At 42.3% G+C, this 13,202-nt stretch overlaps 1 protein-coding gene across 1 annotated transcript in view; it reads left to right on the top strand.

Moving 5' to 3' along the window:
• Nucleotides 1–13,202, top strand: part of LOC140728921 (15-hydroxyprostaglandin dehydrogenase [NAD(+)]-like) — an 80,518-nt gene that overhangs the window by 17,592 nt on the left and 49,724 nt on the right. Inside the window, exon 2 of the mRNA XM_073048023.1 lies at nucleotides 8,198–8,321. Within this exon, the coding sequence (XP_072904124.1) occupies nucleotides 8,198–8,321 (124 nt within the window). The remainder of the gene's footprint in view (nucleotides 1–8,197; nucleotides 8,322–13,202) is intronic.

The following is a 13,202-nucleotide window of genomic DNA, read 5'->3' as shown; positions in this document are numbered from 1 at the left end:
CTGGGACAGCTTCTTCCATCAGGCCAACACTGATTAATTCACACTGATACAATTGTATTTCTATGTTATATTGACTGTCCTGTTGTACATACCATTTATTATAAATTACTATAAGTTGCACATTGCACATTTAGACGGAGACGCAACGTAAAGATTTTTACTCCTCATGTATATGAAGGATGTAGGTGATCAAGTCAATTCAAATTCAAATTTTATATACTTCCATCAGATCACCCCTCAGCCTTCTCCACCCTAGGAAGTACATTCCCTGTCTGCCCAAACGCTTCGCACAATGAACATCCTCCAATCCAGGAAACATCCTGGTGAATCTGCTCTACACTCCTCCCAGACCAGTGACAGCCTCCCTCTTGTGCCTTGATGAGAAATGCTACAATACTCCAATGTTAGTGACACCAGTGTTTTGCAAATTTGCAACATAAACTCCATGCCCCAACTTATGAAAGAAAGCAACACTAACAAACTCCTCCCCCTTCCTTTTTATTCCAACATCTTCCCCCCCACCCCCCCACCACCACCTGTTCTCAGTCCTGAAGAAGGATCTTGGCCTGAAACGTCAACTGTGCATTCATTTCCATTGATGCTGCCTGAGCTGCTGATTTCCTCCAGCATTTTGTGTGTGTTGCTGTGGAATTCCAGAATCTGCAGAATCTCTCGTTTTGATGACCTGTTACCATCCTGTCTCATTCTGTTGCCACATTCAGGGAGCTATGCACTGGAAGTCTAAAGTCCCTCTGTTCATCAGGATACCTTTGTGTCCCACCATTTACTGTATATGCCCTAGCCCCTTAGCTGACTTCTAAAAAGTCATCACTTTGCAGGTATCAGTACTAAATTCAATCTGACAATACTCCTCCTCTGTTCCTTATATTCTGCTGTCGTCTTAAAAGTCCATCCTAGCTACCCAAAAATACCAGCAGGCTGGGCAGGCTTTTAAGTTATGTTTCCTACATTCACATCCAATATGCATCACAAGCAACAAAAATCAGCACCAACCCCTGCAGTACATAAAGGTCCGGTACTTGCAAATAGAAAACCATCTTTCTTCCACCATCTTCTGCCTCTAATCACAAATGCAATATTGTATGCAGTTAGTTGATTTGCCTTGTATTCCATGTAAAGTACCGTGCGAAAGACTTAAGCACATATATAGAGAGCTAGGTGCCTAAGACTTTTGCACAGTACTGTGTTTGTCAACATGGAGCAGACAGCGAGTTTGGATATCTGGTGGGAGCAAAGAATGTTGGGAATGGTGAGGGTGGAGCACTGCAGGAGGGCATGGGGCAGGTGGCAGAGAAGGAGTGCCAGCAGTGGTGGGTGGGGGGGGGGGTGTTGGGGCTCGTGTGGGCGCAGTCAAGGTCGTTTGATTCCAAACAATTGCTTTATTGATCATTACAGAATATCTCTCTGGTGCTTCCCGCTCCCTCCCCCTCTCCCTTTCCCTTTTCCCAGCCATGATTAGCCTCTCCCTGCCTCCTTCCCACCCTCAATCCACAACGGAGACCCATACCAGAATCAGGCTTATCATCACTCACAAATGTCACGAAATTTGTTTTCTTTGGTGGCAGCATTACAGAGCAATACATAAAATTACAACAGTACTGTGCAGAAGTCTTAGGCATCCTAGCTATATATCCTGTATGTGCCTAAGACTTCCGCGCAGTACCGTACCTTAACACTGTGTTCCGCATTACCGTGCAGGGCTGTGGCAAGTGTCTTTAAAAAGTCCATAAAGATAATATCAGAAACAGAAATAGAATCAGAATAAGGTTTATTATTAACAACCAAGAGAAAATCTGCGGATGCTGGAATTCAAAGTAACACACACAAAATCCTGGAGGAACTCAGCAGTCCAGGCAGCATCGAAGGAAAAGAGTTAACAGTCGACGTTTCAGGCTGAGACCCTTCATCAGGACCCAGACTCAGACCAGGAACAGTCTCATCTGCTCTCAGGATGAGGCTTTTCATTCCAGAACTAATGAGATGTCCTCCTTCTTCAAAGTAAGGGGCTTTCCTTCCTCCACCATTTACGCAGCCCTCACACGTAACTCTTCTATTTCATGCCCTCACCCCATCCTCCTGCCACCCCATCATGAGTAGGGTTCCTCTTGTTCTCACCTACCATTCCAATAGCCTCCGTGTCCAGCATATAATTCTCCTTAACTTCCAGCATCTCCAATGTGACCCCCAACACCAAGCATAGTAATCCACAGTAATCGCTCCCTATGTGACTCCCTTGTCCTTTCGTCCCTCCCCACTGATTTCCCTCCCAGTACTTATCCATGCAAGTGGAACAAGAGCCACACCTACCCCTACACCTCCTCTCTCACTAACATTTGGGCCTCAAACATTCCTTCCAGGTGAGGCAACACTTCACCCAGGAGTCTGTCAGGCTCAGCCAATGTATCTGGTACTCCCCGTGTGGCCTCCTGTATATCGGTCAGACCTGACATAGATTGGGGGACCACTTCATGAGCACTTATGTTCTATCTGCCAGAAAAAGCAGAACCTCCCAGCAGCAAACCACTTTAATTCTACTTCCCATTCCCATTCTGACATGTCAGTCCTCTACTGCCATGATGAGGCCACACTTCAGTTGGAGGAATAACACCATATATTCCATCTGGGTAGTCTCCAACATGATGGCATTAACATCGATCTCTCGAACTTCTGGTAATGGCCCCCCACTTCACTATTCCCCATTTCCACTTCTCTCTCTCTATCTCTCCCCTTATCTCCTTATCTGCCCAGTATCTCCCTCTGGTCTTCTGCCCCCTTCCCTTTCTCCATGGCTTTCTATCCTCTCCTGTCACATTCCCACTTCTTCAGCCCTCTATCTTTTCCACCAATCGACTTCTCCACTCTTTACTTCACCCCTCCCCCCTCCCAGTTTCACCTATAACCATATAAACATATAACAATTACAGCACGGAAACAGGCCATCTCGGCCCTTCTAGTCCGTGCTGAACACTTACTCTCACCTTATCCCACCGAACTGCACTCAGCCCATAACCCTCCATTCCTTTCCTATCCATATACCTATCCAATTTTACTTTAAGTAACAATACCGAACCTGCCTCTACCAGTTCAGCTGGAAGCTCGTTCCACACAGCTACCACTCTCTGAGTAAAGAAATTCCCCCTCTGTTTACCCTTAAACTTTTGCCCCCAACTCTCAACTCATGTCCTCTTGTTTGAATCTCCCTTACTCTCAATGGAAAAAACCTATCCACGTCAACTCCATCTATCTCCCTCATAATTTTAAATACCTCTATCAAGTCCCCCCTCAACCTTCTACGCTCCAAAGAATAAAGACCTAACTTGTTCAACCTTTCCCTGTAACCTAGGTGATGAAACCCAGGTAACATTCTAGTAAATCTTCTCTGTACTCTCTCTATTTTGTTGACATCTTTCCTATAATTTGGTGACCAGAACTGTACACAATACTCCAAATTCGGCCTTACCAATGCCTTGTACAATTTTAATATTACATCCCAACTCCTATACTCAATGCTCTGATTTATAAAGGCCAGCATACCAAAAGCTTTCTTCACCACCCTATCCACATGAGATTCCACCTTCAGGGAACTATGCACCATTATTCCTAGATCACTCTGTTCTACTGCATTCTTCAATGCCCTACCATTTACCATGTTTGTCCTATTTGGATTATTCCTACCAAAATGTAGCACCTCACACTTATCAGCATTAAACTCCATCTGCCATCGTTCAGCCCACTCTTCTAACTGGCCTAAATCTCTCTGCAAGCTCTGAAAACCTACTTCATTATCCACAACGCCACCTACCTTAGTATCATCTGCATACTTACTAATCCAATTTACCACTCCATCATCTAGATCATTAATGTATATGACAAACAACATTGGATGCAGTGCAGATCCCTGAGGCACACCACTAGTCACTGGCTTCCAACCTGACAAACAGTTATCCACCGCTACTCTCTGGCATCTCCCATCCAGTCACTGTTGAATCCATTTTACTACTTCAATATTAATACTCAATGATTGAACATTCCTAACTAACCTCCCGTGCGGAACTTGTCAAAGGCCTTACTGAAATCCATATAGACAACATCCACTGCTTTACCCTCATCAACATTCCTCGTAACCTCTTCAAAAAATTCAATAAGGTTTGTCAAACATGACCTTCCATGCACAAATCCATTGTGACTGTTCCTAATCAGACCCTGTCTTTCCAGATAATTATACATACCATGTCTAAGAATACTTTCCATTAATTTACCCACCACTGACGTCAAACTGACAGGCCTATAATTGCTAGGTTTACTCTTAGAACCCTTTTGAAACAATGGAACCACATGAGCAATACGCCAATCCTCCGGCACCATCCCCATTTCTAATGACATTTGAAATATTTCTGTCAGAGCCCCTGCTATTTCTACACTAACCTCCCTCAAGGTCCTAGGGAATATCCTGTCAGGATCTGGAGATTTATCCACTTTTATTTTCTCTCTAGCAAACCTACCTGCAAGAATATTTGTCCCCCTCCAGTTCAGATGTAAACCATCCCATCAGAACAGATCCCACCTTCCCTGGACAACTGCCCAATTATCTATAAATCTGAAGCCCTCCCTCCTGCACCATGTCTTCAGTCACGTGTTGATCTGCACTATCTTACCATTTCTAAACCCACCTGCACGTGGCACTGGTAGCAATACTGAGATTGCTATCTTGGAGATCCTGTCCTTTAACTTGGTGCCTAGCTCCCTAAACTCACCTTTCAGGACCTCCTCACTCTTCCCACCCACATCATTGGTCCCTACATGGACCACGACATCCAGCTGCTCACCCTCCCTCTTGAGAATACTGAGAACTCGATCCGAGATATCGCGGACCCTGGCACAAGAGAGGCAACAGACCATCCAGGATTCTCGATCTCTTCCACAGAACCTCCTATCTGCCTCCTAACTATTGAATCCCCTATCACGACTGCTCTCCTCTTTTCCCTCCTTCCCTTCTGAGCTGAGGGTCCAGTCTCGGTGCCAGAGACGCAACCACTGCAACTTGTCCCTGGTAGGTCATCCCCACCAACGGTATCCAAAACGGTATACTTATTATTGATGGGAATGGCCACAGGGGTGCTCTGCTCATTCTGTCTATTCCCCTTCCCTCTCCTGACAGTCACCCAGCTGCCCATCTCCTGACTCTTAGGGGTGACTATCTCCCTGAAACTCCTGTCTATTTCTGCCTCTGCCTCCCGAATGATCTGAAGTTCATCCAGCTCCAGCTCCAGTCCCCTAACACGGTTTGTCAGGAGCTGCAGCTGGATGCACCTTTTGCATGTGTAGTCATCAGGGACAGCTGTGCTTGCCCTGACTTCCCACATACTGCAAACGGAGCACTCAACTGCCCTAACTGCTGCCTCCATTACCTACTCCTAATCTAATTAGATTAACTAAAGGAGCTTAACCAGCCTTACCTCACCTGGAGTGAAGCTCGTCCTCCACCTCTGCTCGTTTTTAAAATTCTCCCGCTGATCTCAGAGGCCGATTTTCACGCGCTTGCGCAGTCATTGCCCGTTCAAACCTCGCCTCTGCCTGTTCTCGCCGAAGCCTGATTGAGCCAAGGTGACCCAGTCTGCCTCAGTCCGCTCCGACAATGGCCACTGTATATGGCGGTCTTTCTTTTAAACCTTTGGCGCGCTACATCACGCGTCTGCATAGTCTAGCCTCTTTGCCCTGATCAGTTAAAAACAAAACAGCTTCTCTCCGAGCTTTTTTTTACCTCTTCTAAGTATCACCTACTTCCTTATAATTCTTCCTCCACTTGTCCCACCTTCTTACTGTGACTTCTCATCTTTTTTCCTCCAGTCCTGATAACTGGTCTCAGCCCTGAACTTTGACTGTCTATTCTTTTCCATAGATCCAACCTGGCCTGATGATTTCCTTCAGCATTTTGTGTGTGTTATGCTTAGATATCCAGTAATCTACAGATTTTCTCTTGTTTGTGATAAATATAAATATTTTCTTCTAATACATTCCCCCCTCAGTCTTCTAAACTCCAGTGAGTACAGGCTCAGAGCCATCAACATTAATCTTTTCATTCCGGGTTCAATCCTGCAAACTTCCTCTGGACCCTCTCCAATGCCAGCACATCCTTTCTTAGATGAGGGGCTGAAGACTGCTCACAATGCTCCAACTGTCTGATCAATACCTGCATTACATCCTTGCTTTTATATTCCAATCTCAAAATGAATGCTTCCAGCAGTTCCAGGATTTAGACCAAGGGTAACACGAAGAGTTTTCATTCATAATAGAAATGCGTAATAGAAGCTTGGAGAGAAATATCGTACAGTAATCCATTTAAATCATACTTTCATTTTTGCACCCAAAAGAAAATATGTCACTCAAATACATGAAAAATTCATCCACTAATATTTCTAACAGTTATCACTGTACTGTTAAGTCAGCCTATTAACAAGAAACTGAGGTCTTGGAAATAGCATTGTTGAATTGTATTTGAGATATGCAAAGGTAGTGGTACTCTCTCAGGGCATATCTTCCACAAGAGGAGGAAATAGGTGAAATATTTAAGGGGAACCTGAGGGGTGACATCTTCACTCAAATGGTGGTGGGAGTGCAAAACGAGCTGCTAAGTGACAGATGCTTGTTCGATTTCAACATTGGATAAATACGTGGATGGGAAGCGTATGGTCTGGGTGCAGGTCGATGTGTCTAAGAAGAATAACAGTTTGGCATGGACTAGATGGGCTGAAGGGCTGTTTTCTGCACTACAGTGTTCTGTGACTCCAAGAGCAGAAGCCATATGAAACAATTCAAGCACACTGTTAAGTGGAAAGAAAGACAAGCATTTAATTACCTTATTTGACTTCAAAGCTGCTTGCACTAATTGATGTACTTCAGAAGCAGTTTGAACTCCAAAATGAGGGCAGTAACTTGAGCATGGCAAGCTCCCATGACCATTGCATGAAAGGTTTGGCCAGGATTTTGTAACCCGCAGTAAAATGATGTTTGTCACAAGCTTAAGGCAAACTGCAGGCAAACGTCTTTTTTTGATGCTGGTGCTTGCCAAGATCAGCTCACACAAACCCACCTAACCCACCTGTTATGCTTCAATTAAGCTGGCTAAGCACCCTAGTGCAATGAAGAATAACCACAGACAGTGAACTGGGAAAATAATGAAGACGTTATTTTAAACAATTTACAAAGCACAAAAGAAAGATTTGAGATGAAGTCCCACTCCCCAAACTCTGCCACATTCCACATCATTTTTATATTTTTGTTTAAATTATTCAAATGAATACACTTTGTCCTGATTCTTTGGGAAATGAAAGGTTCCTTGTCAGGTGGGAATGTGCAACAGCGAGGTCTAAATAAGGCAGCAGAGAATCAATATTAGAGAGTCAGTGAGGGAATTCATTCTAATAATAACTTAAAATTCAGTTTCACTTATAAGGTGTGACTATTTCAAATTCAATAGGTTCAACAATATACATCCTGAAATTCTTTTCTTCACAACCATCCAAGAAAACAGAGGAGTGCTCCAAAGAATGAATGGAAGTTAAATGTTAGAACCCCAAAGCCCCCCCAGCACCCCATCCCATGCATAAGCAGCAGTAAAGCAATGATTCCCCCTCCCACCAGCAAAAAAATCATCATTCCCCCCCCCCATCGAGCACTCAAGTGTGTAGCTAAGTATCAATAAAGACACACATTCTTGCAGAACCCCAAAGACTATTTGTTCACCAAGCAATTCAACATACCACAGGTTCTCTGTCTCCCTGATAAGGGAAAAAGAGGTGTCCCCATTTCACCATTTAATTAACCATTAAGAAACATAGAAGAGTCATTGAATTTCAAAAAACAGCTATCAAATATTGAACGGCCTAGATAGCGTGGATTTGGAGAGGAGAGTCTAGAAGCAAAGAGCACAGCCTCAAAATACAAGAACATCCCTTTAGAACAGATATGAGGAATTCCTTGACCAGAGCGTGATGATTCTATGGGATACATTGCTGCTGTGGACGGCTGTGGTCCACTTATTACGATTCTTATTCAAACAAACAACAGGAGCTTCTGCTATCTTCAAGCTGAAGGGACAACATGGAAGAAGTGGTTTAACAGCTCATAGTTCATCACATGTTGTCAATGTTGTAAAGGAATTCTCTTCATCTTTCAGGTGGTTATGTGTGATATCAACCATGAGCTAGGGGCAGTCACGAAAGCAGAGTTTGATCAGAAATATGAGTCTAGTCGAACTACATTTGTCTGCTGTGATGTCACATCCCAATCCCAACTGAAAGGTCAGTAGATGTTTTACAGTTAAAGATTTCTTGTTAATGGACATTGAACTGCCAAAAGTTAAATCCCTCTGACATTGTTTTGCACTTTGAAATTAATGCAGTCATTACTAGGTCAGTCAAAAGCTCAACCATTTCATGGAAGATCCAAACTAGGGCTCTGAAAACTTCCAAGTGGCTAAAATGGAATGATAATCAGCGTTGGTGCCTAGTATGAAGATATAGTGGAGGCCATTCCTCACAGTATTGTCTAGCCCACACAAAATGTTGGAGGAACTCAGCACGTCAGGCAGCATCTATGGAAAGGAACAAACAATCGACATTTTAGGCTAACACCCTTCATCTGTACTCGGGCCAATGTCAACTCTTCATTCCTTTCCGTAGATGCTGCCTGACCTGCTGAGTTCCTCCAGCATTTTGTGTGTATTTTCCAGCAGCTATAGAATCTCTTGCATTTATTGTCTATCCCAGTTCTTTGAAAGCTTTCCTCACCCCAATTCTTACCCTCTTGACCTGTAAATTGCTTTTACCTTTCAATTATTTGACCAACTTCTAATTAAAAGCAGTTACCTGTCTTTCAGAGAATGCTTTCTAGCTCTTATAACCCAATGCCTAAAATAAAATGTTTCCCCTATCTCCCTCTTGTTTCCACTGTAAGTTACCTTAAGTCTGTGTCCCTTTGGTTACTGATGCTTCTGCCGTTGAAAAGGATTTACTTACCCTGTTAAAACCCTTTGTTTTTTGAACACCTCAATTAAATCTTACACTCACCTTCTCCATATCAAATAACCAATCCCTATGCAAATAATTAATGACAATACACCACCCAAGACTTAGCTGGTAATTTATACAGGTGACTGGTCCTGATTTAGGCAGATAAGCAAATAATCCGTATTTGCATAGGTTTGTTTTTTGTTGAAAAGTAAGTGAAAAAATCTTTCATATAAAACCATAGGGCATAGAAGCAGAATTAGGCCATGATGCCTCTGCCATCCCATCATGACTGATTTATTTTCCCTCTCAATCCCATTCTTTCACTTTCTCCCCCAATCTTTGATGTCCATTCTAATCGAGAACCTATCAGTCTTAAATTCGAAACAATCTTTTTATGATATTTGGGGACCTTTCCTAAATTACGTTTCCAATCTATAAAGTTTAACAGTGCACAGACTTTTATGTATATTTTTATCTTCTCTTCTTAAGTGAATATGTTTTTTTTCTAATTATCCATTGTCATCCATCAGCTTTTTTTCTTTGGTAGTTGGTAGGGGGTTAACTTTTTTATATATAAAAAAATTTATTTTATGACGTATGACCTATCTTTAAGTTTTTGATTACAGAGTGGTATACCTTTATGTGTTATGCCATATATGTCAAACTCAAGGCCCGCGGGCCAAATCCGGCCCACGGTGGAATTATCTTTGGCCCGCGAGATAATATCTAATTACTATTAAAGCTGGCCCCAGTAATCAAAGCGCCTATGGCGTATGATATGGCTAATGCTGAGTTTATTCAGGTACCAGGTTTTCAGGGTTTTTAGTGTTTATTCGGCAGTCTTGCTCGGCAGTCTTCTTCATAAGAAACGGAATTTGTAAAGTGAAACACTTTGTAGTTATAGCAGAGACTGAGACACATGAGAGCAGGCTGAAAAAACAGAGGCAACGAAAGCTGCGTTCGCACGCGTCCGACTGATCCGGCCCGCATGAAGCTGCATTTTGCTCAATCCGGCCCATGACCTAAAATGAGTTTGACACCCCTGTGTTATGCTATAACATTTTGATCAATTTTATTACAATATATGAATGTACACAAGTTATGTTGAGATGTATCTATGTGTTGCACTCTGTAAATCTTTTTTTTCTTCTGAATAAAAATATTGTAAAAAGAAAAGAACCTATCAACCTCAGTTTTAAGTGTACCCAATTATTTAGCCTTTACGTACCATTAAATATTGTAATTAAGCCTTGGCACAATGGCTTATAACTTTCCATCCCCAGTGGCCTACTCGCTACAATTTCCCTTACAACAAGGTACAGTAGTATAATGGTTAGCACAATGCTTTACAGTACCAGTGACCATGGTTCAATTCCCACCGCACTGTCAGGAGTCTGTATGTACTCCTTGTGACCGTGTGTGTTTCCTCCAGCTGCTCCAGTTTCCTCCCACAGTCCAAAGACTTATTGATTGGTGGGTTAATTGTTCATTGTAAATTTTCCTGTGATTAGGCTAGGATTATATTGGGCTCAAAGGGCCTATTCCACGCTATATGTGTTACGTACACACAACCCTGTAAAAGTATCAGCAGCGATAGGACACACCTGGAGTCTGGTTTTGCTGTAAACAAAACGCTGTTTTATTAGTAACTATATAATATAGTAACTTAAACCAGGTAAATCAAGAGTTAACAGTGTTATGCATATATAGGTGTAAAAAAAAGTTCCCAAACTTATTCAAGCTTAGGTGGCAAGTGATACAGTCTTACAATGGTATGTAAGAAATCTTCAGTTCAAGTGCACAGGTTAATTAATGTGAGATGTTTATAATCCAAAGGCGAATGTTGTGAGAAGGCAATTAAGTCGATATTCCACAGATTCCATGACAGCAATACAAAATAACATTAGCAGTAGGTTTTATCTCCGGAGTTGTTCCACTCCACACACGAAGTATCATCGACAGTGATCTTCAACGAATATCCTCTCAACACAGGTGGTACCACACCCGAATTCAGCTACGGGACATCTCAAAGTGGAAGCCACAGGATACTCAAACAGAATCCACGTATGGATTATCACCAAGTAGTTTATCACAAAGGGGACCATCTTCAAGGGAACCACCACCCAGGCAAGGGTTGACACACTGGTAGATTCCACAAGGGTACCTAATCACACACAACGTGATAGTAACTTATCCAGTTCCATGACATATGAACTAACTCCAAAATTGATTTGCCACAGGGGTGCCTTTCTTCAGTGAACTACCACACCCAGACAAAAGGGTAAACAATCACGTGGTACTCACAAAGGTTTTCCCCTCACCAGAGAACCCACTCCTGTGAATTAACTATGTGACAATCACACTTTCGTATTCGAATGGAAACAAATTCACCCTCATGGGCTACTTAGAGAGAGAGTACAAACAGTGATCTCTTTGTCACTAGGTTTCTTCTGTTTCAAACCTTCCTCTCCCCTCTTCTCTTCTCTGCAAACTTTTTCTAGTTGTAGCACTTGTGAGAGTCATTTTTCAATACTCTGGATCGATCTGAACTCACCCCTTTGGGCTACTGAGAGTTTAAACCAGCGACTGACTCACTGGTGTCTTCCATTGACCGACTCCATCTTGACTCTAACTGTGTGTGTCTGTGTGTCTGTGACTGTCCTTGTTTATCGAAAACAAGCTGGAGAGATGCCATAACATCGATTGTCCATCAAATAACTCCACCTCTCTCACCATAGTAACCAAGCAACTTTGTAATCAGTAGGAATTCAGGTGTCCAAAAGTCAGTCTCATTCTCCCAGCGTTTAAAGTGACAGTCCACAGAACAAATGAACCCTGGGGATACATAACATATGGCAATAAATACTTAAATAAACATTTAAAACCCTGGAACCAACAATTCTACTCTCTCTTTCTGGAAAAACTGTGACCTTATACAGTTGAGTCTTAGCTAGTAGTTTCTTTTGATAAATTGTCACCAAAAGCCATCAGGGAGATATTTAATTCAAATTCCTCAAAATTATACTTTTCATCAAGGAATAATATATAACAGTAAAGACCAGAGATTCCACAAAATATTTATTTAAAGCTGTAATGAACATGTGAATCCAGACTTTCTTACACTGGACTATGAGGTTTACTGTGTTGCATCTAGTACAGGACTATTACTGTTCATGATTATTGAATTTGATGCAAAAAAGGGATTGGTTTAGCCATTGTTCCCATACTGAGCAAAATGGACATTAGCTTAAACCCACTTCTCCACTCTTCATCCATAGACCTGCAAATCACTGCTTTTCAAGTATACTGTATATATGAAGGTTTCTGTTCCAAATTAGCTCTTTCAAATCTCGCTAACCTCTCACCAATTAACTGAAATCCCCATCAGATTTCATGAACCCATGGACACAACCTTAATATTTCTCTTCTGAGCTATTTAGTTACTTACCTATTGTTGTAACTTCCAGTACTTTTTATGTCTTGCACCGCATTACCACCACAAAAACAAATTTCATGACAACATACACAAGATCATGGAGGAATTCATCAAATCGGGCATCAGCATCAGAGGGGGATAAAGAGTCTGCTGAAAGAACTCAGCCTCAAGCATCGACTGTTTATTGCCATCCACAAATTCTGCATGACTTTCTGAGTTCCTCCAGCATTTTGTGTGTTGCTCAAAATTTCCGGCATCTGCAGAATATCTTACGCTCAAAATTTCACATGCTCAATGATAATGAACCTGATTCTGAATTCTGATCCTATATAACATACTTATTGACCTCTATACCCTGGAAGGAGAATCTTTCTGTTCATAACCACAAGATTCTGCAGGTGCTAGAAATCTAGAGCAACACATGCAAAATGCTGGAGGAACTCAGCAGATCAGGTAGCATCTATGGAAATGAATAAACAGGTGACATTTTGGACCAAGATCTTTCATCAGAAAAGGAAAGATGTCAGAATAAGAAAGTGGAGGAGGTGGAGGAGGTGAAGGAGGACATGCTAGATGATAGGTTAAGCCAGGTAGGCGGGGGGTAGGGGAGAGATGAAGTAAGAAGAAGGGGTAAAATGTGGAAAAAATAATGGGCTGAAGAAGGAGGAATCTAGTAGGAAAGGAGACTGGACCATGGGGAGAAAGAAAGGGGGAGGAGCAATAGGGAGAGGTGA

The sequence above is a fragment of the Hemitrygon akajei genome, chromosome 6 (genome assembly GCF_048418815.1).
Source record: "Hemitrygon akajei chromosome 6, sHemAka1.3, whole genome shotgun sequence".
Classification (NCBI taxonomy): Eukaryota; Metazoa; Chordata; class Chondrichthyes; order Myliobatiformes; family Dasyatidae; genus Hemitrygon; species Hemitrygon akajei.
Note: the sequence above shows the minus strand (reverse complement) of the source record. Positions and strands in the feature narration are given on the sequence as shown.